This window comes from Drosophila miranda (assembly GCF_003369915.1).
Source record: "Drosophila miranda strain MSH22 chromosome Y unlocalized genomic scaffold, D.miranda_PacBio2.1 Contig_Y5_pilon, whole genome shotgun sequence".
Classification (NCBI taxonomy): domain Eukaryota; kingdom Metazoa; phylum Arthropoda; class Insecta; order Diptera; family Drosophilidae; genus Drosophila; species Drosophila miranda.
Window position 1 is genome coordinate 764819 of NW_022881647.1, and position 27148 is coordinate 791966.

At 50.6% G+C, this 27148-nt stretch overlaps 4 protein-coding genes and 1 pseudogene across 18 annotated transcripts; 1 reads left to right on the forward strand and 4 right to left on the reverse strand.

Moving 5' to 3' along the window:
• Positions 1-10: 10 nt before the first annotated feature.
• On the reverse strand, positions 11-618 carry LOC117195003 (actin-related protein 4-like). 6 transcript variants are annotated; one of them, XM_033399508.1, is made up of 2 exons: positions 299-618; positions 11-244 (listed from the first exon to the last, which is right to left on the reverse strand). In XM_033399508.1, exons 1-2 carry the CDS (start codon positions 501-503, stop codon positions 84-86), a joined length of 366 nt encoding a protein of 121 aa, XP_033255399.1. In that variant the 5' UTR covers positions 504-618; the 3' UTR covers positions 11-83. The 6 variants fall into 6 exon arrangements, with proteins under 6 accessions (XP_033255399.1, XP_033255402.1, XP_033255401.1 ...); XM_033399511.1 differs by having other exon boundaries at positions 21-234; positions 299-617; XM_033399510.1 differs by having other exon boundaries at positions 21-257; positions 299-617.
• A 1834-nt stretch (positions 619-2452) lies between these two features.
• On the reverse strand, positions 2453-3056 carry LOC117195007 (actin-like protein 6B). 6 transcript variants are annotated; one of them, XM_033399534.1, is made up of 2 exons: positions 2741-3056; positions 2453-2686 (listed from the first exon to the last, which is right to left on the reverse strand). In XM_033399534.1, the coding sequence occupies exons 1-2, from the start codon at positions 2943-2945 to the stop codon at positions 2526-2528; spliced, it is 366 nt and encodes a 121-aa protein (XP_033255425.1). In that variant the 5' UTR covers positions 2946-3056; the 3' UTR covers positions 2453-2525. The 6 variants fall into 6 exon arrangements, with proteins under 6 accessions (XP_033255425.1, XP_033255426.1, XP_033255427.1 ...); XM_033399535.1 differs by having other exon boundaries at positions 2459-2699; positions 2741-3055; XM_033399536.1 differs by having other exon boundaries at positions 2459-2676; positions 2741-3054.
• A 554-nt stretch (positions 3057-3610) lies between these two features.
• LOC117195076 lies at positions 3611-4816 on the forward strand. The gene is made up of 3 exons (XM_033399744.1): positions 3611-3685; positions 3765-4640; positions 4709-4816. The coding sequence occupies exons 1-3, from the start codon at positions 3611-3613 to the stop codon at positions 4814-4816; spliced, it is 1059 nt and encodes a 352-aa protein (XP_033255635.1).
• Positions 4817-4861: 45 nt separating this feature from the next.
• Positions 4862-5464, reverse strand: LOC117194960 (actin-related protein 4-like). Of its 5 annotated transcripts, none has more exons than XM_033399437.1 (2): positions 5149-5464; positions 4862-5107 (listed from the first exon to the last, which is right to left on the reverse strand). In XM_033399437.1, the coding sequence occupies exons 1-2, from the start codon at positions 5351-5353 to the stop codon at positions 4935-4937; spliced, it is 378 nt and encodes a 125-aa protein (XP_033255328.1). In that variant the 5' UTR covers positions 5354-5464; the 3' UTR covers positions 4862-4934. The 5 variants fall into 5 exon arrangements, with proteins under 5 accessions (XP_033255328.1, XP_033255329.1, XP_033255331.1 ...); XM_033399438.1 differs by having other exon boundaries at positions 4862-5094; positions 5149-5463; XM_033399440.1 differs by having other exon boundaries at positions 4862-5035; positions 5149-5462.
• Positions 5465-7313: 1849 nt separating this feature from the next.
• The window catches only part of LOC117194958, a 59371-nt pseudogene continuing 39536 nt past the window's right edge, over positions 7314-27148 (reverse strand).

Consider the following 27148-nt stretch of genomic DNA (forward strand, 5'->3'; position numbering starts at 1 on the left):
GAAACGTGAATCCATGTACATCAAATGCACATAAGTTTATTTTAAAAAATACATTACTATAAATTACAACTTAAGGCTATTCTTTAATCCGAATTGGTTTTCATATTTCGTTTGCTTCGCATGCTCGATAAACTAGTAACTAAACAAGCAAATATGCGGGAGCGGGAGTAGGTTCTGGAGCTGAACTGGAGGCGGCAGGCGGGATAACGAGGACGTAGTGGCGGACAAGGCCTCATGTGAAATCATGTGAAATGATACTGTTCAAAAAATTTTCAATTGTTGGCGTTGTTCTACTCACTGTTGGGCGTCACATTGTTGTCAGTTTTGGTATCTGGATCAAGATTCGTATCCGGAGTTGGGGATGCTCCAATGCCGACAACAGAGGGTATCTCAGCCTTCGGCGAATCCTCTTGCGCGTAGCCCACACGCAACAAATGGTGCCCTGGATCGAAAACTAAGGCTCCAATTTCGTCGCCGCCATATAGCATGTTGCCTCCATTCATCTTGGAGCGTCGGGACTACTTTTCAGCTTGATTTCTTGCAAAAGTTCTCGAAATGCCTGTCTTGTCTGTATTTATTTTTGTGGCTTTTTTCACGACGCTTGCGTTAATGGCAATCGACCTATCGATAAAATATACTGTCTGAAATTCAGAAATATACCGTAATATACCGATGAAGAAGTGAACTTATCCCACTTAATCCCCTGTCTTAAACAGGATAACAACTTAAGTTAAATCGCGAAAAATAATAATAATAATAGTTCTTATTGTAGATCCATTCCATCCTTCATCTTTACTTTACCATGAACTGCGCTAAATCAAATTACTAGCTAAACAGGACCCTCAGCCCTGAATACACAATTTTATCCGATTGATATATCAATTATTTAATTTTAAAGTGATCGAAGATATGTGATCATGCGTCGTCGAGTCGATGTTTTATGACCATCTAGGTTTAAAATTAAAGTAAAGAACTTAGTTTGGAATTTTCGAAATAAAACGCCGATTAGTTCCGCTCATCGCAAAAATATACCGATTTAATTAAAGTTCGCAAAAAAAATATACAACATTTTTTCGCCAGTCGAAAAACTACCACCTACAAATATATTATCATAAAAAAACAGGTATCGATATATTCATATGTTTATAAAATTCGGGGACAACAAAAAATTTTGAAGATCAAATCCGTCGCGTCGCCGAATAATGGCTGATCCGAAAAACCAAATGGGTACCGAAGCTGGCACAGCAATGGACAGCGAAAGCGGTAGAGACTCCTCAGTCAGCCCAATGGAAATAAATATATCCAACACAAATTGCAATTCGATGATAGTTCTGAACGATTTACGTCTGCTGGAGCTAATTACCAAGTATCCTTTTCTGTAAAGTAAAGCAGCGCAGCCGGAACAGGACTCGGAATACGACGAGTGGGCCTGGAATCAGATTTCGAAGGAGTTTAATGCCAGCTACGAGAACTTGCCGCTGAGTGCCCCTTCTCGGCAGACGAGCTGCAGTGGCGTTGGAACTTGCTGCTACCGACCATGGGCACCCTTTCGAAGGCGAAGGGACAAATTCCCTTTCAACTGTGGTCCCTTGTGACGGAGATCGAACGCTCGCTAAGTACAGAAAATTTGGAACCACCCAGGGACTTGAGTATGGCCCAGAACTTTCTACTCACTCAGCTGCCATTGGTGGAGGCCATGACGCTCAATGAGCGTCGGCGACTGGAAGTCGAGTTCCTCGATATCTTATTCCAACACGAAATGGAGACACATGCGTCCGTACCACTGGGTCCCGAAGAGCAGGCCACAGTCAAGACCGAATACGATGAATTCCTCAGATCTGTTCGGGTCAAGGAGCTGCCCATATCGGCTCTGGCACAACTCTCGCTTGATGGTCCTCAGTACAAACCAGTCCAACCAAAAATCGCACACACTTTTGCCATCCCAGGTCCCCGTCCCAAAACCAATCTGGTCATTAGCAGTGTGTCTGGTGGCCAGGATCTCATTAATGTCCCGACGGCGACTGTTTTCATACCGATTCAAGCTTTCACGAGCAATGTGGTTGGACCCATTAATCCCGCGCCGGACGTTTCGACACCGCTTGATATCAATGTGATTGGTGCCAAGAAGGAACCCGTTGAGTGCCCGCCGTCTGTTTCACCACCGCTGGACATTAAGACAGAGGTGGAGGTGGCCCTTGCGGCCATTGAGCTTGCCATTGAGATGGAAAATGTACGGGAAAATAACCCAGAAGAGGCACAAGAGAAATCACCGGAGAAAAACCGCACTCCCGTGGAGAAGCCCGATGATGCCACTCTAAATCCTAATCCGCGGTATATACCGATCAAGAGCGCCAAGTACTACACAAAGAAGCTACTCGTTCGGGTGAAGCGCATTGATTAGGACGAGTATTTGCCGCTGTCCAGCATGGCAAAGCGCCCAAAGAAACGTGAATCCATGTACATCAAATGCACATAAGTTTATTTTAAAAAATACATTACTATAAATTACAACTTAAGGCTATTCTTTAATCCGAATGGGTTTTCATATTTCGTTTGCTTCGCATGCTCGATAAACTAGTAACTAAACAAACAAATATGCGGGAGCGGGAGTAGGAGCTGGAGCTGAACTGGAGGCGGCTGGCGGGATAACGAGGACGTAGTGGCGGACAAGGCCTCATGTGAAATCATGTGAAATGATACTGTTCAAAAAATTTTCAATTGTTGTCGTTGTTCTACTCACTGTTGGGCGTCACATTGTTGTCAGTTTTGGTATCTGGATCAAGATTCGTATCCGGAGTTGGGGATGCTCCAATGCCGACAACAGAGGGTATCTCAGCCTTCGGCGAATCCTCTTGCGCGTAGCCCACACGCAACGAATGGTGCCCTGGATCGAAAACTAAGGCTCCAATTTCGTCGCCGCCATATAGCATGTTGCCTCCATTCATCTTGGAGCGTCGGGACTACTTTTCAGCTTGATTTCTTGCAAAAGTTCTCGAAATGCCTGTCTTGTCTGTATTTATTTTTGTGGCTTTTTTCACGACGCTTGCGTTAATGGCAATCGACCTATCGATAAAATATACTGTCTGAAATTCAGAAATATACCGTAGTATACCGTAATATATATATAACTTGCGTTACATCGCGAAAAATAATAATAATAATAATAGTTCTTATTGTAGATCCATCCCATCCTTCATCTTTACTTTACCATGAACTGCGCTAAATCATATTACTAGCTAAACAGGACCCTCAGCCCTGAATACACAATTTTATCCGATTGATATATCAATTTATTTAATTTAAAAGTGATCGAAGATATGTGATCATGCGTCGTCGAGTCGATGTTTTATGACCATCTAGGTTTAAAATTAAAGTAAAGAACTTAGTTTGGAATTTTCGAAATAAAACGCCGATTAGTTCCGCTCATCGCAAAAATATACCGATTTAATTAAAGTTCGCAAAAAAATATACAACATTTTTTCGCCAGTCGAAAAACTACCACCTACAAATATATTATCATAAAAAAAACAGGTATCGATATATTCATATGTTTATAAAATTCGGGGACAACAAAAAATTTTGAAGATCAAATCCGTCGCGTCGCCGAATAATGGCTGATCCGAAAAACGAAATGGGTACCGAAGCTGGCACAGCAATGGACAGCGAAAGCGGTAGAGACTCCTCAGTCAGCCCAATGGAAATAAATATATCCAACACAAATTGCAATTCGATGATAGTTCTGAAACGATTTACGTCTGCTGGAGCTGATTACCAAGTATCCTTTTCTGTATAGTAAAGCAGCGCAGCCGGAACAGGACTCGGAATACGACGAGTGGGCCTGGAATCAGATTTCGAAGGAGTTTAATGCCAGCTACGAGAACTTGCCGCTGAGTGCCCCCTTCTCGGCAGACGAGCTGCAGTGGCGTTGGAACTTGCTGCTACCGACCATGGGCACCCTTTCGAAGGCGAAGGGACAAATTCCCTTTCAACTGTGGTCCCTTGTAACGGAGATCGAACGCTCGCTAAGTACAGAAAATTTGGAACCACCCAGGGACTTGAGTATGGCCCAGAACTTTCTACTCACTCAGCTGCCATTGGTGGAGGCCATGACGCTCAATGAGCGTCGGCGACTGGAAGTCGAGTTCCTCGATATCTTATTCCAACACGAAATGGAGACACATGCGTCCGTACCACTGGGTCCCGAAGAGCAGGCCTTAGTCAAGACCGAATACGATGAATTCCTCAGATCTGTTCGGGTCAAGGAGCTGCCCATATCGGCTCTGGCAGAACTCTCGCTTGATGGTCCTCAGTACAAACCAGTCCAACCAAAAATCGCACACACTTTTGCCATCCCAGGTCCCCGTCCCAGAACCAATCTGGTCATTAGCAGTGTGTCTGGTGGCCAGGATCTCATAAATGTCCCGACGGCGACTGTTTTCATACCGATTCAAGCTTTCACGAGCAATGTGGTTGGACCCATTAATCACGCGCCGGACGTTTCGACACCGCTTGATATCAATGTGATTGGTGCCAAGAAGGAACCCGTTGAGTGCCCGCCGTCTGTTTCACCACCGCTGGACATTAAGACAGAGGTGGAGGTGGCCCTTGCGGCCATTGAGCTTGCCATTGAGATGGAAAATGTACGGGAAAATAACCCAGAAGAGCACAAGAGAAATCACCGGAGAAAAACCGCACTCCCGTGGAGAAGCCCGATGATGCCACTCTAAATCCTAATCCGCGGTATATACCGATCAAGAGCGCCAAGTACTACACAAAGAAGCTACTCGTTCGGGTGAAGCGCATTGATCAGGACTAGTATTTGCCGCTGTCCAGCATGGCAAAGCGCCCAAAGAAACGTGAATCCATGTACATCAAATGCACATAAGTTTATTTTAAAAAATACATTACTATAAATTACAACTTAAGGCTATTCTTTAATCCGAATTGGTTTTCATATTTCGTTTGCTTCGCATGCTCGATAAACTAGTAACTAAACAAACAAATATGCGGGAGCGGAGTAGGAGCTGGAGCTGAACTGGAGGCGGCAGGCGGGATAACGAGGACGTAGTGGCGGACAAGGCCTCATGTGAAATCATGTGAAATGATACTGTTCAAAAAATTTTCAATTGTTGTCGTTGTTCTACTCACTGTTGGGCGTCACATTGTTGTCAGTTTTGGTATCTGGATCAAGATTCGTATCCGGAGTTGGGGATGCTCCAATGCCGACAACAGAGGGTATCTCAGCCTTCGGCGAATCCTCTTGCGCGTAGCCCACACGCAACGAATGGTGCCCTGGATCGAAAACTAAGGCTCCAATTTCGTCGCCGCCATATAGCATGTTGCCTCCATTCATCTTGGAGCGTCGGGACTACTTTTCAGCTTGATTTCTTGCAAAAGTTCTCGAAATGCCTGTCTTGTCTGTATTTATTTTTGTGGCTTTTTTCACGACGCTTGCGTTAATGGCAATCGACCTATCGATAAAATATACTGTCTGAAATTCAGAAATATACCGTAATATACCGATGAAGAAGTGAACTTATCCCACTTAATCCCCCTGTCTTAAACAGGATAACAACTTGAGTTAAATCGCGAAAAATAATAATAATAATAGTTCTTATTGTAGATCCATTCCATCCTTCATCTTTACTTTACCATGAACTGCGCTAAATCAAATTACTAGCTAAACAGGACCCTCAGCCCTGAATACACAATTTTATCCGATTGATATATCAATTATTTAATTTAAAAGTGATCGAAGATATGTGATCATGCGTCGTCGAGTCGATGTTTTATGACCATCTAGGTTTAAAATTAAAAGTAAAGAACTTAGTTTGGAATTTTCGAAATAAAACGCCGATTAGTTCCGCTCATCGCAAAAATATACCTATTTAATTAAAGTTCGCAAAAAAATATACAACATTTTTTCGCCAGTCGAAAAACTACCACCTACAAATATATTATCATAAAAAAACAGGTATCGATATATTCATATGTTTATAAAATTCGGGGACAACAAAAAATTTTGAAGATCAAATCCGTCGCGTCGCCGAATAATGGCTGATCCGAAAAACGAAATGGGTACCGAAGCTGGCACAGCAATGGACAGCGAAAGCGGTAGAGACTCCTCAGTCAGCCCAATGGAAATAAATATATCCAACACAAATTGCAATTCGATGATAGTTCTGAACGATTTACGTCTGCTGGAGCTAATTACCAAGTATCCTTTTCTGTAAAGTAAAGCAGCGCAGCCGGAACAGGACTCGGAATACGACGAGTGGGCCTGGAATCAGATTTCGAAGGAGTTTAATGCCAGCTACGAGAACTTGCCGCTGAGTGCCCCCTTCTCGGCAGACGAGCTGCAGTGGCGTTGGAACTTGCTGCTACCGACCATGGGCACCCTTTCGAAGACGAAGGGACAAATTCCCTTTCAACTGTGGTCCCTTGTGACGGAGATCGAAACGCTCGCTAAGTACAGAAAATTTGGAACCACCCAGGGACTTGAGTATGGCCCAGAACTTTCTACTCACTCAGCTGCCATTGGTGGAGGCCATGACGCTCAATGAGCGTCGGCGACTGGAAGTCGAGTTCCTCGATATCTTATTCCAACACGAAATGGAGACACATGCGTCCGTACCACTGGGTCCCGAAGAGCAGGCCACAGTCAAGACCGAATACGATGAATTCCTCAGATCTGTTCGGGTCAAGGAGCTGCCCATATCGGCTCTGGCACAACTCTCGCTTGATGGTCCTCAGTACAAACCAGTCCAACCAAAAAATCGCACACACTTTTGCCATCCCAGGTCCCCGTCCCAAAACCAATCTGGTCATTAGCAGTGTGTCTGGTGGCCAGGATCTCATTAATGTCCCGACGGCGACTGTTTTCATACCGATTCAAGCTTTCACGAGCAATGTGGTTGGACCCATTAATCACGCGCCGGACGTTTCGACACCGCTTGATATCAATGTGATTGGTGCCAAGAAGGAACCCGTTGAGTGCCCGCCGTCTGTTTCACCACCGCTGGACATTAAGACAGAGGTGGAGGTGGCCCTTGCGGCCATTGAGCTTGCCATTGAGATGGAAAATGTACGGGAAAATAACCCAGAAGAGGCACAAGAGAAATCACCGGAGAAAAAACCGCACTCCCGTGGAGAAGCCCGATGATGCCACTCTAAATCCTAATCCGCGGTATATACCGATCAAGAGCGCCAAGTACTACACAAAGAAGCTACTCGTTCGGGTGAAGCGCATTGATCAGGACTAGTATTTGCCGCTGTCCAGAATGGCAAAGCGCCCAAAGAAACGTGAATCCATGTACATCAAATGCACATAAGTTTATTTTAAAAAATACATTACTATAAATTACAACTTAAGGCTATTCTTTAATCCGAATTGGTTTTCATATTTCGTTTGATTCGCATGCTCGATAAACTAGTAACTAAACAAACAAATATGCGGGAGCGGGAGTAGGAGCTGGAGCTGAACTGGAGGCGGCAGGCGGACAAGGCCTCAACAGGCCCGGGGTTTATAGGTCAGAGAACGAGTTGTACTATGCATGTTGTCTAGGAGTTGGTTCCCCTGGTTCCCTGACGGAAATGGGGTACACATAGGTTCGTTTGATGCTTATCATAAGGCCATTGCATACATATTCAACAAACAGTCGCAAGAACGCAATTCAACAGGCAGGTCTACAGTCAATGTGGAAAAGAGCATCACTATAACAAGAAACAAAAACAGGCAGAAAGCTAACTTAAACAAGATCGATTGCAACAGGTCGAAGAAGGCGTGGGCCTACCCCTTCATTGAGGGTAGAAGGTCAGGTATGTCAGCTCAGAATAGCTGGTCCGCCAGATTGCCAATGAACGTGCCAGGTTCACGGAGGAGCCCTCTTTGAATTTCAGTCCAATTGTCTTGCCGTACGCTTGTATGAAGATGGCTCGCACTGCATTGAGGCGTTGCTTACGTCTGCCGAGAAGAGATACAAATGAGTACTGGATTCTGCTGCTATGATTCTGCGGGGACTCACAAGTTGATGCACTGCTTGCTGGAAGTTGTGCTGCCACCCACATCTTTGGAGGAACCGTTTGGGAAACCGTGCGTTGTGTTGCTGCCATTGCTGATGCTGCTCCCGCTGCCGCTACCGCTGCCCATGTATGTCGTTGTGTTGTTGCTGCAGTGATAGCCATTGCCGCCATTGCAGATGGGAATGTTCGAGGTGGCGTCCGCCGTCTGTTGCGCCACAAAGCGCATCATGTAGCTGCCGTTCATCATGGAGTCGATGGATCCAGTGTCGGTGACCACCTGCCAGCTGCCGTTCGAGGATGTGGACTCCTGACGCTGCCGCGCATTCGAGCCGGGCACCGATATCGGGCTAGTGCGGGAGCTGAATGAATACAGGAGAGGTCAGTAGGTGGCTCGCTGGTGGGGGCTAAAGTTCGGTTACCGCTTAGGATTGGGCGACCTGCTGGTCAGTGGATTGACTGGCGCAACTGTGGCCGTTGTGGTGGCATAGAAGTTATCTGTTATGGACATATCACAGTTGGAACAGTTTGAATAGCTGTCGTTGCTATCTTGATCGAAGGCCAGGATGTAGTCTCTGTGCAGGAAGAAAGCAAGTCGTTTAAAACTATGATCAAGCAAAGTCCCCTGGTATCTGCACTCACTCCTTGAGCGGCTCATCGTCGCAGCAGTCGGACTTGATGACTATGACACTGCTCCCGCTGCTGCTCGGGGTCTTGGCCCGCTTCCGATGCTCCACTATGCTATACTCCTCGTCCGTGATGAACTTTAGCACGTGGAAGCAGAAGAACATGATGTCCTCGCCCCGCTTGAGGCGATCCGGCAACTGGTGGCCAAACAAGTACCAGTCGTAGGCCAGTGTGAAGTACGCCATCTGCATGGCGTTCATCGACTGGTGGATGAGTCCATCCGCCCAGAGAGACAGTCGCACCAGGGAGACAAACAGCGGAGTGCGATCCCAGCCACTGATGCAGTGTATGAGCAGGCCATAGTTATCCTCCTGTATGTATTTGAGCGTGGCCCGGAGATAGTTCTGTGTGATGGACACCAAATCCCAGTCCCGGTACTCCGGCCAGATGATGTCAATGTCGGCGGCGGGCCCCAGATTGGGTATATTAATGTTTGCATCGTTGAAAGACTGCTTCCAGTTGTAGTGCAGATTCTTGGCCATGTAGTTGTTGTCGCGGAACTTCTTGAAGAACTCGCAGCCCGGATACGGAAGCGACAGCAGGTTGAAGCTCTTGTAATGATTGCTGGGATCAGCTTTCTCGAGGAGGATACGCTGCAATAGGGAATTGTGGTTAGCCTTCTGACATGCATATATAGATCAGTATTCCCAAACACTTACGCCATAAAGTATTTGATCTTGCGGTTCTCTACCATTAGGTCCACTATCGTGGACACATTGAGGGTGTGCAGCAGCTGGATGTCGCTCTTGATGACCTCGTCGTAGCTGAACTGCGACTGCGACTGGTCGTTCATGTGATTGATCAGCGACTCGTCCGTGGAGTCGGCGTCGTTCTCCTCCCCGTTGGGTGTTGCATAGTTTCCGCTGAGGCAGTCGTAGGCGTAGTCCACCACCTTGCGGCCGTACGTCTCCGGCATCACCGACAGCGTTGCCGAGCGGCAAATGTATTTGCCCCGGTACATGATCACGGGAACGGCGAATCTTTGACGGCACCGCGCGTACTTGGCCATCGTGACCAGTTCCCTCATCCGCTGTATATCGTACTGGTCCTCGTAGATGGTGTTTTGCTGCGCGACTGTGTCGATGGAGGCTGCTGGGGCTGCAGTTGTAGTTGAGGCTGAGGCGGACCGGGGTCTGCAGCGGATTGGCAAAGGTGACAAATGCTTGGATGCCCACACCGTCGCTGCAGTTGCTGCCGGCACTGCTGTTGATTGCCGTTGTCGTGGCCGTTGTCCCTGAGGAACCGCCTCCTGCACTGAACAAATCCATTGCCCGGTATCAGGGTCTTGGCCATGTGTCCATGCTCTGACTCAGGTATGAGTATCCTTCCAGGGTAGCGCGGCTGAGCAGCCATTCGAGTTGTCCAGCTCAATGAGGCTGTAGTCGAGTTTGAAACAGGTATTCGCATTTCTTGGAGATCTCGTACTCCTGTGGACGAAAGAATTGTGTAAAGAATTAATATCGAGCCAGAGATGCGCATCCCAATGAGGAATGAGGATTCGCAGCACGTCGATCCAACGACCTCACCCACTCACCACTCATTAGCATTATTCTTTTTTTTAAACACCATTATTAAATATTTTATGAACCAACGACATGCAAAGTCAATTGCTTGCAATAAATCAACGTTGTCCGTCGACTCTGCCGCTTCCGGCGTCTTAATGGACAGAGAGATTAGACAGAGAAGTGCAACTGGTTTCCGAGCTGATCTTGTGTGGCTGTTGTTCTTTGGATAAGGAGGGTCACAGCCACAACCGCCAGCTGTCACAGACAACAACAAAAAACTAGATAAAAGCAGACAAAAATAAGGCGGCACCACTCTCACACACACAAACACAAATACCTTGGACGAAACAGGTTTTTAGCACACAAACACAGGGACACAGGGAGCATAGAGAAACGTGCAAATAAAGAGAGACAAAGGCAAAGGCTGTGCAAAAAAAAGAAAAACAGCCAGCAACAAGCGAACTACAGAGCACAACAAACGTGGTGAAAACAAAGACCATTGTGTGTGAGGGAGATAGGGGGTGTGTGAGTGTGTGGGTGCCAAAACTATGGAGAGCGAAGCAAACGAGCAAAACAACTAAAACGCAATTACTTCTGCTTGATGGAGAAGGGGAAAAGAAACGGAAAAGCCAAAGGTTAGTCGATTATTATTTCTTTTTTATACCCGATACTCAAAATGAGTATTGGGTATATTAGATTTGTGGTAAAAGTGGGTGTGTGTAACGTCCAAAAGGAATCGTTTCCGACCCCATAAAGTATATACATATATTCTTGATCAGCATCAATAGCCGAGTCGATTGAGCCATGTCTGTCTGTCCGTCCGTCCGTCTGTCCGTCTGTCCGTCCCCTTCAGCGCCTAGTGCTCAAAGACTATAAGAGCTAGAGCAACGATGTTTTGGATCCAGACTTCTGTGATATGTCACTGCTACAAAATATTTCAAAACTTCGCCCCGCCCACTTCCGCTGTGATATCGGACCTTGACCGTTTCGTGTCCAAATTTCGCCACACCCCCTTCCGCCCCGCAAAGGACGAAAATCTGGGGCATCCACAAATCTCAGAGACTATTAAGCTAGAGTAACCAAATTGTGTATCCGCACTTCTGTTAGATCTCACTATAAAACGTATATCTCAGAATTTCGCCCCACCCCCTTCCTCCCCCACAAAGGACGAAAATCTGTTGCATCCACAATGCAGATTCGAGAAAACTAACAACGCAGAATCATAGATAATGACCATATCTATCAGATTGCTGAATCTGGATCAGATCGGATCATTTTTGTAGCCAAAAGCAAGAAATCAATTTGCAGTGGCTACGCAGCGCCCGACGTCACTCTCGCACGCATTCTTTGTCGTGTCGTTCAATATTAGCGCGGCTGCCGAGGAGAGCATACTGACTAAGTATCGGGTATAACTGTAGAGTTGCGTGTCCGCAGCAACTCACAACGTTCCCCCTCGTTTTCTTTTGTAAGAAAGAGCAGAACTGCATGCAAATGTAACTGTCCGCCAGTTGGCGTTCGCTTTTCGCTGTGCGCCTGTTAATAAGGCGCTGGTAAAAACTTAAAAACAATAAACAAACGCGCGAAATAGTTATTTACAGCGCCAGAGTAATGGTTTTTCGACTGATGATCATTACACCGCGACACCACCATCATCATCATCAGCTTGCATCATTATCGTTGACCCAAAATAACAAATTCGAAACCCAGACTCAACTCTGCTTCGGAAGCTGCATGCAGTTTTCTTACAAACCCGGATTTCAAAGACTTTGCCGATGCTGGGCCAACAGAAATCGGCGCTGCGTGAGCGGCATACTTTTCTTCTCAGTTTTCTGCGGCCTCGGCCGAAAAAAAAAAGAAAACACAAAAGAAAAAGAAGTTAAAAGCCACCAGCAGCAAAAAGAAATCCCACAAATCAAGAAACCAGCAAGCAGCGCAACCGAACCGAGCCCGGGCCGGCCCGGTCCGAGCCAGGCGACAGCAGGCAACGAAAGAGAGAGCAGAGCAATAGAGAGCACAGAGCACAGAGAGAAGCAAAACAACGGTTTCTTGCGCGCTCTGCTTACAGAGCTTGGCTTATCGGCGACAGAGCCCCCGAGCCTGGACCAGGACGGACCCGACGCGATTCCCGCGATTGTTGCATATTCATCAATCTGGGGCGGCGGCGACAGGGAAAATGGCTTTTCTTGAATGAATTATTCGAAACAGGTCGAACTTCGAGTGGGGGGCACTGACCACACCCCATACACACGCACACAACGGAGTACTTTCAGGGTACAAAGCATGGGGCGCTTCCGTGTTGTCGGTTCTCCTTGTTCTCGCTTACACGATTACACACTCGAATGTGCAATGCAATGCCTTGTTTTCAAGTTTTGTTTTTATCGTTCGTCGTTCAAAACACCGAAAACTAGGGGGGGGGGGGGAAGTCGCAATCACGGCGGACGCCACTGCTTTTCAGAACCAAAACCCAACAACAACGACGCAGCAGCAGCCAAAACGAGAGAGGAATACACCAAGGACCGAAAACCAACGGCATCGACGCCAGCAACGGCGAGGAATACACCGAGAAAAGCAGAAACCCAACGACAACGACGCAGCAGCAGCCAAAGAGGGAGAGGATACACCAAGAATCGAAATCCAACGCACCGACACAGCAACGGGGAGGAATACACCAAGAACCGAAACCTAACGGCACCGACACAAAAACGGGGAGGAATACACCAAGAAACAAAACCCAACAACAACAACGCAGCGGAAGCCAAAGAGAGAGAGGAATACACTAAGTGCCGAAACGGTAGCCAACAGCAACAGCCAACAAGCGCCGAAAAGATAAGCCGCCAGCGTCGACGCAGCAACGAAGCGCCGAAACAGTAAGCCCACAGCAGCAACGGCAGAAGAGAAACGCGGAAAACTAAAGCGAAGTAACGACGCGCCAGCAGCGAAAAAGAGAGACAAAAGTCACCGGCGCAGCGTAGACGCCAAACAACGGCGCCAGCCCTCTGCCGCCGCGAGAATGACGACGCTGGCCGCTCACGCTGGCGCTGGATCGGGAGAGTTCTGAGGCTGGAGAAGAAAAACGTGGATTAAAATTCGATTGGGAGCAGTCGTAGGAGTCGGACGTGTTCGCGGAAAAATTCGAGTGGCTTGGAAAAGTAAAACACGTGGCGGACCGGATCCACGCCAACGCTATCAGTGACACGGGGAAGATCCTGCATCGACGCCGCGGTTACGGGGAGAAGACCTTGCATCTACGCTGCACCCACGGGGAAGAGGAGGCTTTCGACGAGTACAAGCGTGGGAGTTCAGGGGTAAGCGAGTCTCTAGACGTGTATACGGGCTGCTGAGCGGTGCGATAGGTAGGGAACCAAGAAAAAATAAAGCGAAATATAACGAATATAACAGAAACATAGCCCGACCACCAACGATCTATACACTAGGGAACCTGGAGGCCCGGGGCTTCATCTTCTCCGCCCTTCCTCCCGCCTCTTACCCGAGCCTGCGTGATTCCATCCAGTAGTTCGTAGCCCGACAGGATCCTGAGGCCTCTGTCCGGCGATTGCCTAGGCGTTCTTGATGACACCTGTCGGCGTTCCCTCCGCATGATTCCCTCCCGTAGTTTGTGACCCCGCAGGGTCCCGAGGCCGCTATCCGACGATCGTCTAAGCGTCCCCGGTGATGCCTGTTGGTGTCTCGCCTGATCCCCGTAGTTCCCTGGGTCCCGAAGGGGCTGTCCGGCGATTGCCTAAGCCCTCTCGGCGATACCTGCTCTGTATGATAAAGACAGTAATGTTAGGCCGACAGGGTCCCGTAAGTACCGTCCGGCGATAGCCTAGGTACTCTCGGCGATACTTGTCGGTATTTCCGCATAGCAAAGTCCCCCTTCCGCGTCGTAGTAATTCTTAGGCCGACAGGGTCCCGTAAGTACCGTCGGTACTCTCGGCGATACTTGTCGGTATTTCCGCATAGCAAAGTCTCCCTTTCCGAGTCGTAGTAATTCTTAGGCCGACAGGGTCCCGTAAGTACCGTCCGGCGATGTCCTAGGTACTCTCGGCGATACTTGTCGGTATTTCCGCATAGCAAAGTCCCCCTTTCCGCTTCCCGTAAGTACTGTCCGGCGATAGCCTAGGTACTCTCGGCGACACCTGTCGGTATTATCGCATAGTAAAGATCTCCGTATTGATTCTGAGTTCGGTGGGATCCTGAAGGCGATAACCGGAGTGCTCTCGGTGAAACCAACTGCCACGTCCCACGCTACGATCGCTCCCGTCCGCGGGACTGCTGCCCCGTCCCCCATCGTCGGTCCGAAATACGGAGTCCCGGCAAATTATAAATATTACTGTAATTTCGACCCTGGAGTAGACTGAGTTATGTACCCCAGCCCAGGATCGCTTCCTTACAGATGGCGCCCGAGCAGGGACTCCGGGATTCCGTTATGTTTTGGGGCGCTAAGTGGAACAGTCGATCAGAAAAACGAGTAGCAGGGGGAATCGGGACTGTACCATGCGCAAGCACGGCCAGTCGGAATCATTAGGACAAGAATAGCTGTATATCTCTGTAAAACCGCACGTGAGGCCGCCCATCATTCACGTACATCCGAGGCTGGCTTCCCTAACCTCCCTAGCAATAGCGTCAACACGTGGAGACGGCAGAGAAAGGGAACCGAGCCGAAGCTGGGCAGAAATCGCTAGAGAGAGAGAGCGACACGTACGCGGCGAGCAGCGCGTCGTGAGCTGTAGAGGCCGAGCGAGCGTCGGAATCCTCCCGAAGGCCAACCAGCCCGGCCATATATTTCGTACCCAGACCCAGAAGAGAAGATAGTCAATGCCCGGCCCTCAGCGCGAGCAGTCAACGCCCGGTCTTCAGAGCAGTCATTCAATGCCCGGTCTTCAGCGCGATCATTCAATGCCCGGCCTACAAAACAATAGCCGAGAGTCAATGCCCGGCCCTCTGCGCGAGCAGTCATTCAATAAACGGTCTTCAGCGCGATCCTTCAAGGCCCGGCCTACAAAACGATAGCGGAGAGTAAACGCCCGGCCTTCAAAGTGATCAGCCAGCGTTCAGCTATCAACACGGGACGAGATCCAACGCTTAAATCAACGAACCCAGCACGACCAGGACCACAAGGACAATTCCAAGGACAACGATTGCAAGGACTATCGACCGGCCTAGCAAGGATCAACAGTCAGGACAATTCCAAGGACAACGATAGCAAGGACTATCGACCAGGACCCCAAGCAGCAAGGACGCCTCCACTGGACAACCGTGTTAACCGTGCATACGCCGTGCTTCCGTGACTAGCCCGAAGGACTCCGGTATTCAGTGCGTTACCCAAGAAAAGATTCTACCGGAGGGTCAATACGTGATACTACCGTCGGAAACGCGAAAGACCTCGAAGTGCCAGTTCGACCACCGTGCTTCGACATGGGGGTACAGTGGATTTCGTATCGGCGCAAGGACGAATTGCAGGCCATCGCCGCCGAATTCGGCCTCGGTGAGACCGGGACAGTGGACGAACTGCGCAGCGGGATCTCGGCCTTTATCTTGCGCGGTGAGCATCCGACTGCGATCGAAAAACGGATCAAAGAGCTCGGAATGGTCTTCGACAGCGCGCCCAGCCCGAGAAGCCCAAGGAACACGTCCCCGTCGCCGGGATCGAGTCAGCGAGAGCGGAAGGAAGGAATCTGTGCGGAGCAGCCTCTATCCATCATAATTCCCAAGTTCCCGCGCGCATCTCACGGCGACTCTGGCCGGCTTGAAACCACGACTGACCGGCGACATGGTGACCATCACCACCATCACCGCTCCCCGAGGAAGGCGGAACACCGCGACCCGGAAGGGAAGAAATCTCCTTCGCCGCCCTGGCCGATAAGCTGCGCAATTGGGGTCTGAAGTTCGACGGACACTCGGATGCGCTGGCTTTCATCGAACGGTTGAAAGAAAGGGTCGACTCATATGGCGGAAGCCCAGCACAACTGCCGCGAGCCATCTCCGGGCTACTTACTGGCAAGGCAGAAGGATGGTTTAGGACGTTCCAGATGCAAGCAACCCATGGACCGAATTCCGGAAGGAGTTCTTGGAGTTCTTCCTACCCCCGCGATACTTTCAGCGCTTGGAAGATACGATCCGCTCCCGTCACCAACGACCCCGAGAAGCCTTTCAGGACTACTTGATCGACCTCCGACTCATGATGCAACGAGCTCAGTATACTCCAGACAGGGAGCTGGACAGGATCTACGAGAACCTTCGGCCGGAATACCAACTGTTCACCTGTAGACATGAGTTCGAGACGTTGCGAGAACTGACACAATTGATAGTAGCGTACGAGACAACGCGGGACCGCGAACAAACCCCCCCAGCTAACGACCGCCCAAATCCGAAAGCCAGAACGCCATCATACCAAGGACCCAGGATGGAGACCGGCCGGTGAACACACGCCGGGCCTGCCGTAATTGCGGGGAGGAAGGTCATTTCAGCAGTTCATGCAGGAATCGGCGACGGCTATTCTGTTGGGAGTGTGGCCGCCGCGGCCTCCGGACGATCAACTGCTGTAGGCTATCCGAGTCGGGAAACGGACCGAGTCTCCGCTCGTCAGGGAACCGATCGGAGACATACCTCCAGGGCCCCCAGGAGTAACTCATCCCTTAAGTTTGGAAGGGGGCAGGATCGCCGCGCTAGTAACCATCGAAGGAGTACCGCTCACAGCTACCCTCGACACGGGAGCAACGCGGTCGTTCGTCAGTCAACGCATCGCTCATAAAGTAAGTACTGGAGGGAACGCACGGAATATAAGGACTAATATCGACCGCCAGGCGGACGGTACAGCAAAGGAGGTGACGCAAGCAGTTTCGGTCAAGGTACGTCTGGATCAACAGGAAACGCGGGTGATTCTATTAGTCCTACCCATGGTAGTGGACGACATCATACTGGGGCTCGATTTCCTTTGCGGCGTCCAGGCCATAATACAATGCGGACGAGCGTACTTGCAGTTGACCCAGCGGGCGATCCGGGAAACCAACCCGATCCCCACATCATCCTCGACTCGGCCCCGCATGGTTACTTTTAGTGACGAAAGTCCCGCGACTGCATCCGCTGCTCCTACCCACTCGACCAATCCAACAGCGACCCACCGGACGAAGCCGACGCACCCGAACCTCGACCACGCCAGACCCAGCAATGTACCAGTGACAACGCACCAGAATCCCAACCACGCCAGACCCAGCAATGTACCAGTGACAACGCACCGGAATCTCGAACCCGCCAGACCCAGCAACGTAACCGAGACCCATCAACGTATCCATAGCAACGCACCAGAATCTCGAACACGCCAGACCCAGCAACGCCACCCGAACCCAACCCACGATTCGATACGACCACGCCAGAATCATCAACGAAGCTACGACGGAGACGACTGCGACCCCCAGGGCCAGTCCGTCCGCCTCGAAGAACACCCAGAGCAACGAAGATTCGACGGAGACGACTGCGACTCCGCTGGACACACCCAGGGCCAGTCCGTCCTCCTCGAAGAACACCCAGAGCAACGAAGATTCGACGGAGACGACTGCGACACCGCTGGACGCACCCAGGGCCAGTCCGTCTGCCTCGAAAACCACCCAGAGTATCCCTACCAAGACAACGGAGCTAAGCCACGACCACGCCAGAACCAGCAGTAACATCAGGACAACGTTTCTAAGTTTCGACCACGCCAGACTCAGCAGCAATACAAGGACAACGCATCGAAGCCTCGACCACGCCAGACCCAGCAGCAATACAAGGACAACGCATCTAAGCCCCGACCAAGACGGACCCGGCGGCGCTAAAAATATAACACGATCGACGCGAGCCAAATCAGAAATGCCCAGCAGTGCGGCTCAATCAGAGCGAACGACCCCACGGGAAACCAGCATCACTCTACACCACGGCCTGGAAGACCACGGCCCCGAAGGACATGTGCGGGTCAAGGCATACCAACTCGCACCTCACCCCCCACCGAATTATCAACTCGCCCCGTTAGCCGATGCCGCGGCCGGTCGACAACGCAACCCTTTTCGGAGATCAGACTCGACTGACCCTATCACCGTGAACCTCGCCATCATAACATGTCCCCTGCTCGAAGAAATCTCGCCACCGACAGTCCCCATCACCGAACCGCCCCTTCCGCCGTGGGTAGCCGAGTTTTTGAAGCAAGAATTGGCCAAGTTCGAGGGATTGGAGGGCGTGTCTCACATAGCTGAGCATACCATCACTCTGAAGGACGACAAACCGATAAAGCAGAGGTACTTCCCCGAAAATCCGGCCATGCAGAAAATCATCAATGCCCAGGTCGACGAGTTGCTGCAAGACGGGCGGATCGAAGCTTCAAAAAGCCCACACAGCGCTCCTATCGTACTGGTGGGAAAGAAGACAGGCGAGATGCGGATGTGCGTAGACTACCGACAACTCAACGCGCAATCAATACCCGACGCCTACCCACTGCCCAGGATCAACCACATCATCGATAGGCTCCGTAACGCACGTACATCTCGACCTTGGACCTCAAGAACGGGTATTGGCAGATCCCGATGGCCGGGGGGAGCCGAGAATGTACCGCCTTCACCGTTCCGGGCAGAGGACTCTTCCATTGGAAGGTGATGCCGTTCGGACTGCACTCAGCATCGGCCACGTTCCAGCGAGCCTTGGACAGCGTCATCGGACCACAGATGGAACCCAACGCATTCGCTTACCTTGATGACATTATTGTCATCGGAGCGGCGTTGGAGGAACACGTCGACCATCTGCGAGAGGTGTTCCGGAGACTACGGGAAACAAATCTAAGATTGAACCAAAAGAAATGCAGCTTCTTCCAGAAAAGCATCGTATACCTGGGACATGTCATTAGTGAGCAGGGTATACACACCCAGATAAGATCGTCGCCGTCCGGAAGTTGGCCCCACCCAGCTTAATAAAGGAGCTTCGACGCTGCCTAGGAATGGCATCGTGGTACCGGAGGTTTGTCCCAAACTTCGCGACGATTGTACAACCAATGACCAGCCTCCTGAAGAAGGAGAAAAGGTGGATCTGGAGTGACGAACAGCAGGCCGCTTTCGAGGAGTTGAAGGAGAAGTTAACCCAAGCACCCGTCTTAGCCTGCCCGGATTTCGCGGAGAGGTTCGCTCTACAAACTGACGCAAGCGACTACGGTCTAGGGGCGGTCCTGACGCAACAGATCAGCGGAGAGGAGAGGGTCATAGCCTACGCCAGTCGAAGGCTCTTGAAAGCAGAAGAGAACTACTCAGCCACGGAAAAGGAATGCTTAGCCATCGTCTGGGCCATCAGGAAATTACGATGCTACCTGGAGGGCTACTACTTCGACGTCATCACCGACCATCTCGCCTTGAAGTGGTTGAACTCGATCAATAATCCGACCGGTCGCATCGCCCGTTGGGCTCTGGAACTCCAACAGTATCGCTTTGACGTGCTTTACCGACGGAAGCCAAAACATCGTAGCAGACGCGCCTTCCCGGCAACCTATCGACACCATACAGCGAGCCCTAGAAGACCTGCCCACCTGCCCCTGGATACAAAGGTTACTCAAACGTATCCGCCTCGAAGAACACCCAGAGCAACGAAGATTCGACGGAGACGACTGCGACACCGCTGGACGCACCCAGAGAGAAAACCACCCAGAGTATCCCTACCAAGACAACGGAGCTAAGCCACGACCACGCCAGAACCAGCAGTAACATCAGGACAACGTTTCTAAGTTTCGACCACGCCAGACTCAGCTGCAATACAAGGACAACGCATCGAAGCCTCGACCACGCCAGACCCAGCAGCAATACAAGGACAACGCATCTAAGCCCCGACCAAGACGGACCCGGCGGCGCTAAAAATATAACACGATCGACGCGAGCCAAATCAGAAATGCCCAGCAGTGCGGCTCAATCAGAGCGAACGATCCCACGGGAAACCATCGCTCTACACCACGACCCGCTACGCCTGGAAGACCACGGCCCCGAAGGACATGGGCGGGTCAAGGCAGACCAACTCGCACCTCACCCCCCAACGAATTATCAACTCGCCCCGTTAGCCGATGCCGCGGCCGGTCGACAACGCAACCCTTTTCGGAGATCAGACTCGACTGACCCTATCACCGTGAACCTTGCCATCATAACATGTGCCCTGCTCGAAGAAATCTCGCCACCGACAGTCCCCATCACCGAACCGCCCCTTCCGCCGTGGATAGCCGAGTTTTTGAAGCAAGAATTGGCCAAGTTCGAGGGATTGGAGGGCGTTTCTCACATAGCTGAGCATACCATCACTCTGAAGGACGACAAGCCGATAAAGCAGAGGTACTTCCCCGAAAATCCGGCCATGCAGCAAATCATCAATGCCCAGGTCGACGAGTTGCTGCAAGACGGGCGGATCGAAGCTTCAACGAGGGGGAACGTTGTGAGTTGCTGCGGACACCGCAACTCTAGATTTATACCCGATACTTAGTCAGTAAACTCTCCTCCGGCAGACGCCGCTAATATTGAACGACACGACAAAGAGTGCGTGCCAAAGAGACAGAAAATCAGTCTGAGCGTCACGTCGGGCGCTGCGTAGCCAGTGCAAATTGATTTGTTCCTTTTGGGTATAAAAATGATCCGATCTGATCCAGATTCAGCAGTCTGATAGATATGGTCATTATCTATGATTCTGCGTTTTTAGTTTTCTCGAATCTGCAATATTGTGGATGCAACAGATTTTCGTCCATTGTGGGGGAGGAAGGGGGTGGGGCGAAATTCTGAGATATACGTTTTATAGTGAGATCTAACAGAAGTGCGGATACCAAATTTGGTTACTCTAGCCTTAATAGTCTCTGAGATTTGTGGATGCCCCAGATTTTCGTCCTTTGCGGGGGCGGAAGGGGGTGTGGCGAAATTTGGACACGAAACGGTCAAGGTCCGATATCACAGGAGCGTGGATACCAAATTTGGTTGCTCTGGCTCTTATAGGTTCTGAGATCCTTGAACTCATATTTTGCAATTGGCAAAGCCGACCATGAAACCTGTGTGTTAGAGAGAGACAGAGCGAGAAAGAATGAAATTGTTTTCTTGATTCTGGCTATAATAATTATACGATCTGGTTGAGATTTTACACTCTAGAACATATAGTCATCCTCTACGATTCTGCGTTTTTGGCTTTATCGTATCTTTAAAAATGTGGATGCCACAGATTTTCGTCCTTTGTGGGGGCGGAAGTGGGCGGGGCGAAGTTTTGAAATATTTTTGTAGCAGTGACATATCACAGAAGTCTGGATACAAAACATCGTTGCTCTAGCTCCTTTAGTCTTTGAGCACTAGGCGCTGAAGGGGACGGACAGACGGACAGACGGACGGACGGACAGACGGACAGACAGACATGGCTCAATCGGCTCGGCTATTGATGCTGATCAAGAATATATATACTTTATGGGGTCGGAAACGATTCCTTCTGGACGTTACACACATCCACTTTTACCACAAATCTAATATACCCCAATACTCATTATACCCGATACTCAAGTAGCCGAGTCGATTGGGCCCTGTCTGTCTGTCTGTCTGTCCGTCTGTCCGTCTGTCCGTCCCCTTCAGCGCCTAGTGCTCAAAGACTATAAGAGCTAGAGCAACGATGTTTTGGATCCAGACTTCTGTGATATGTCACTGCTACAAAAATATTTCAAAACTTCGCCCCGCCCACTTCCGCCCCCACAAAGGACGAAAACCTGTGGCACCCACAATTTTAAAGATATGAGAAAACCAAAAACGTAGAATTGTAGAGAATGACCATATCTTTAAGACTGCGGAAGCTGAATTGGATCGTATTATTATTATAGCCAGCATCAAGAAAACAATTTCATTTTTTCTCGCCCTGTCTCTCTCTAACAGACACGTAGCATAGGCGGCTTTGCTTAGAGTAAAACATTAGCGCCTAGATCTCAGAGACTATAAAAGCTAGAGCAACCAAATTTGGTATCCACACTCCTAATATATCGGACCGAGACGAGTTTGTTTCAAAATTTCGCCACACCCCCTTCCGCCCCCGCAAAGGACGAAAATCTGGGGATATTCAAAAATCTCAGAGACTATTAAGGCTAGAGTAACCATATTTGGTATCCGCACTTCTGTTAGATCTTACTATAAAACGTGTATCTCAAAATTTCGCCCCACCCCCTTCCGCCCACACAAAGGACGAAAATCTGTTGCATCCACAATATTGCACATTCGAGAAAACTAAAAACGCAGAATCATAGATAATGACCATATCTATCAGATTGCTGAATCTGGATCAGATAAGATCATTTTTATGGCCAATAGGAACAAATCAATTTGCAGTGGCTACGCAGCGCCCGACGTCACGCTCAGACTGATTTTCTGTCTCTCTCGCACGCACTCGTCTGCCGGAGGAGAGCCCTACTGACTAAGTATCGGGTATAACTGTAGAGTTGCGGTGTCCGCAGCAACTCACAACGTTCCCCTCGTTTTGAGTATCGGGTATAAAAAGCCCACACAGCGCTCCCATCGTACTGGTGGGAAAGAAGACAGGCGAGATGCGGATGTGCGTAGGCTACCGACAACTCAACGCGCAATCAATACCCGACGCCTACCCACTGCCCAGGATCAACCACATCATCGAGACGCTCCGTAACGCACGTTACATCTCGACATTGGACCTCAAGAACGGGTATTGGCAGATCCCGATGGCCGAGGGGAGCCGAGAATGTACCGCCTTCACCGTTCCGGGCAGAGGACTCTTCCATTGGAAGGTGATGCCGTTCGGACTGCACTCAGCATCGGCCACGTTCCAGCGAGCCTTGGACAGCGTCATCGGACCACAGATGGAACCCAACGCATTCGCTTACCTTGATGACATTATTGTCATCGGAGCGGCGTTGGAGGAACACGTCGACCATCTGCGAGAGGTGTTCCGGAGACTACGGGAAACAAATCTAAGATTGAACCAAAAGAAATGCAGCTTCTTCCAGAAAAGCATCGTATACCTGGGACATGTCATTAGTGAGCAGGGTATACACACCCAGATAAGATCGTCGCCGTCCGGAAGTTGGCCCCACCCAGCTCAATAAAGGAGCTTCGACGCTGCCTAGGAATGGCATCGTGGTACCGGAGGTTTGTCCCAAACTTCGCGACGATTGTACAACCAATGACCAGCCTCCTGAAGAAGGAGAAAAGGTGGATCTGGAGTGACGAACAGCAGGCCGCTTTCGAGGAGTTGAAGGAGAAGTTAACCCAAGCACCCGTCTTAGCCTGCCCGGATTTCGCGGAGAGGTTCGCTCTACAAACTGACGCAAGCGACTACGGTCTAGGGGCGGTCCTGACGCAACAGATCAGCGGAGAGGAGAGGGTCATAGCCTACGCCAGTCGAAGGCTCTTGAAAGCAGAAGAGAACTACTCAGCCACGGAAAAGGAATGCTTAGCCATCGTCTGGGCCATCAGGAAATTACGATGCTACCTGGAGGGCTACTACTTCGACGTCATCACCGACCATCTCGCCTTGAAGTGGTTGAACTCGATCAATAATCCGACCGGTCGCATCGCCCGTTGGGCTCTGGAACTCCAACAGTATCGCTTTGACGTGCTTTACCGACGGAAGCCAAAACATCGTAGCAGACGCTCCTTCCCGGCAACCTATCGACACCATACAGCGAGCCCTAGAAGACCTGCCCACCTGCCCCTGGATACAAAGGTTACTCAAACGTATCCAGTCACGACCTGAGGAATGCAGAGAATTTATAATCGAGAACGGACAGATCTACCGGCAGCCTGGAAACCGACCAATCGAGGAAGAATCTCACCAGTGGAAGTTATGCCGTCACTCGTAGACGAGTGTTAGAAGAATGCCACGATCACCCGACCGCCGGACACCTAGGAATACGGAAGACTACCACTCGGGTAACCCAACGATATTACTGGCCAGGACTCTATAGAGACGTGGCCCGATACGTGAAACATTGCGAAAGCTGCCAAAATTTAAGGTGAGCCAGAACAAACCCGCAGGTCACATGTATACGCGCCAGGCTAAGGGCCCGTTCGACATCCTTTGCGCGGACTTCGTAGGCCCACTACCCCGCTCAACGCACGGCAATACGATGCTCCTCGTGTTCTTCGACTCATTCTGCAAATGGGTAGAACTTGTGCCACTCCGGAAAGCCACAACCGCCCACTTGGAGAAGGCGTTCCGAGAGAGGATACTCTGCCGATTCGGGGTCCCGTGGAAGTTTGTGTGCGACAACGGAACACAATTCACTAGTCGGTCCTTCCGGAAATTTTGCGAGGTGGCGGGAATGGAGCTCGAGCACACCGCGCCGTATACCCCTCAGCAAAACCCGACGGAGAGGGCAAACCGGACCATTAAGACAATGATTGCACAATACGTCGACGGGGAGCAACTGACCTGGGACGATCTCCTCCCCGAGTTAAGCTTGGCCATAAACAGCAGCACGTCGGACACCACGGGCTTCAGCCCGGCCTTTTTGGTACGACGAAGTGACCCCAGGATTAGGAAATGAACCAGAGCCTGCCCACGAGAAGGCGCACGACTGGAGGAAGTGTTCAAGGTCGTACAGGAGAACACCCAACGGGCATCCCAAGAGCAGAAGAGAACATACGACCTCCGACGGCGCGAGTGGCGACCCGATCTAGGAACCCTAGTCCTCCTTCGGCAGCATCACTTATCCAAAGCCGCCGACGGTTTCGCGGCAAAGTTGGCCCCTAAGTAACTCATCCCTTAAGTTTGGAAGGAGGCAGGATCGCCGCGCTAGTAACCATCGAAGGAGTACCGCTCACAGCTACCCTCGACACGGGAGCAACGCGGTCGTTCGACAGTCAACGCATCGCTCATGAAGTAAGTACTGGAGGGAACGCACGGAAGGTGACGCAAGCAGTTTCGGTCAAGGTACGTCTGGATCAACAGGAAACGCGGGTGATTCTATTAGTCCTACCCATGGTAGTGGACGACATCATACTGGGGCTCGATTTCCTTTGCGGCGTCCAGGCCATAATACAATGCGGACGAGCGTACTTGCAGTTGACCCAGCGGGCGATCCGGGAAACCAACCCGATCCCCACATCATCCTCGACTCGGCCCCGCATGGTTACTTTTAGTGACGAAAGTCCCGCGACTGCATCCGCTGCTCCTACCTACTCGACCAATCCAACAGCGACCCACCGGACGAAGCCGACGCACCCGAACCTCGACCACGCCAGACCCAGCAATGTACCAGTGACAACGCACCAGAATCCCAACCACGCCAGACCCAGCAATGTACCAGTGACAACGCACCAGAATCCCAACCACGCCAGACCCAGCAATGTACCAGTGACAACGCACCGGAATCTCGAACCCGCCAGACCCAGCAACGTAACCGTGACAACGCACCAGAATCTCGAACACGCCAGACCCATCAACGTATCCATAACAACGCACCAGAATCTCGAACACGCCAGACCCAGCAACGCCACCCGAACCCAACCCACGATTCGATACGACCACGCCAGAATCATCAACGAAGCTACGACGGAGACGACTGCGACACCCAGGGCCAGTCCGTCCGCCTCGAAGAACACCCAGAGCAACGAAGATTCGACGGAGACGACTGCGACACCGCTGGACACACCCAGGGCCAGTCCGACCTCCTCGAAGAACACCCAAAGCAACGAAGATTCGACGGAGACGACTACGACACCGCTGGACATACCCAGGGCCAGTCCGTCCGCCTCGAAGAACACCCAGAGCAACGAAGATTCGACGGAGACGATTGCGACACCGCTGGACGCACCCAGGGCCAGTCCGTCTGCCTCGAAAACCACCCAGAGTATCCCTACCAAGACAACGGAGCTAAGCCACGACCACGCCAGAACCAGCAGTAACATCAGGACAACGTTTCTAAGTTTCGACCACGCCAGACTCAGCAGCAATACAAGGACAACGCATCGAAGCCTCGACCACGCCAGACCCAGCAGCAATACAAGGACAACGCATCTAAGCCCCGACCAAGACGGACCCGGCGGCGCTAAAAATATAACACGATCGACGCGAGCCAAATCAGAAATGCCCAGCAGTGTGGCTCAATCAGAGCGAACGATCCCACGGGAAACCAGCATCGCTCTACACCACGACCCGCTACGCCTGGAAGACCACGGCCCCGAAGGACATGGGCGGGTCAAGGCAGACCAACTCGCACCTCACCCCCCAACGAATTATCAACTCGCCCCGTTAGCCGATGCCGCGGCCGGTCGACAACGCAACCCTTTTCGGAGATGACCCTATCACCGTGAACCTTGCCATCATAACATGTGCCCTGCTCGAAGAAATCTCGCCACCGACAGTCCCCATCACCGAACCGCCCCTTCCGCCGTGGGTAGCCGAGTTTTTGAAGCAAGAATTGGCCAAGTTCGAGGGATTGGAGGGCGTTTCTCACATAGCTGAGCATACCATCACTCTGAAGGACGACAAGCCGATAAAGCAGAGGTACTTCCCCGAAAATCCGGCCATGCAGAAAATCATCAATGCCCAAGTCGACGAGTTGCTGCAAGACGGGCGGATCGAAGCTTCAACGAGGGGGATTTGTTCTCAAGAATATATATACTTTATGGGGTCGGAAACGATTCCTTCTGTACGTTACACACATCCACTTTTACCACAAATCTAATATACCCCAATACTCATTATACCCGATACTCAAAATGAGTATTGGGGTATATTAGATTTGTGGTAAAAGTGGATGTGTGTAACGTCCAGAAGGAATCGTTTCCGACCCCATAAAGTATATATATTCTTGATCAGCATCAATAGCCGAGTCGATTGGGCCCTGTCTGTCTGTCTGTCTGTCCGTCTGTCCGTCTGTCCGTTTGTCCGTCCCCTTCAGCGCCTAGTGCTCAAAGACTATAAGAGCTAGAGCAACGATGTTTTGGATCCAGACT

Coding starts and splice junctions, on each gene's coding strand:
- LOC117195076 (XM_033399744.1), top strand. CDS start 3,611: ATGGCTGATCCGAAAAACGAAATGGGTACCGAAGCTGGCACAGCAATG. Junction 3,686..3,764: donor AAAGCGGTAGAGACTCCTCA/GTCAGCCCAATG, acceptor CGTCTGCTGGAG/CTGATTACCAAGTATCCTTT. Junction 4,641..4,708: donor TTGCCATTGAGATGGAAAAT/GTACGGGAAAAT, acceptor CCCGTGGAGAAG/CCCGATGATGCCACTCTAAA.
- LOC117195007 (XM_033399534.1), bottom strand. CDS start 2,945: ATGAATGGAGGCAACATGCTATATGGCGGCGACGAAATTGGAGCCTTA. Junction 2,687..2,740: donor CAACAATGTGACGCCCAACA/GTGAGTAGAACA, acceptor ATCATTTCACAT/GATTTCACATGAGGCCTTGT.
- LOC117194960 (XM_033399437.1), bottom strand. CDS start 5,353: ATGAATGGAGGCAACATGCTATATGGCGGCGACGAAATTGGAGCCTTA. Junction 5,108..5,148: donor CAACAATGTGACGCCCAACA/GTGAGTAGAACA, acceptor TTTTTTGAACAG/TATCATTTCACATGATTTCA.
- LOC117195003 (XM_033399508.1), bottom strand. CDS start 503: ATGAATGGAGGCAACATGCTATATGGCGGCGACGAAATTGGAGCCTTA. Junction 245..298: donor CAACAATGTGACGCCCAACA/GTGAGTAGAACA, acceptor ATCATTTCACAT/GATTTCACATGAGGCCTTGT.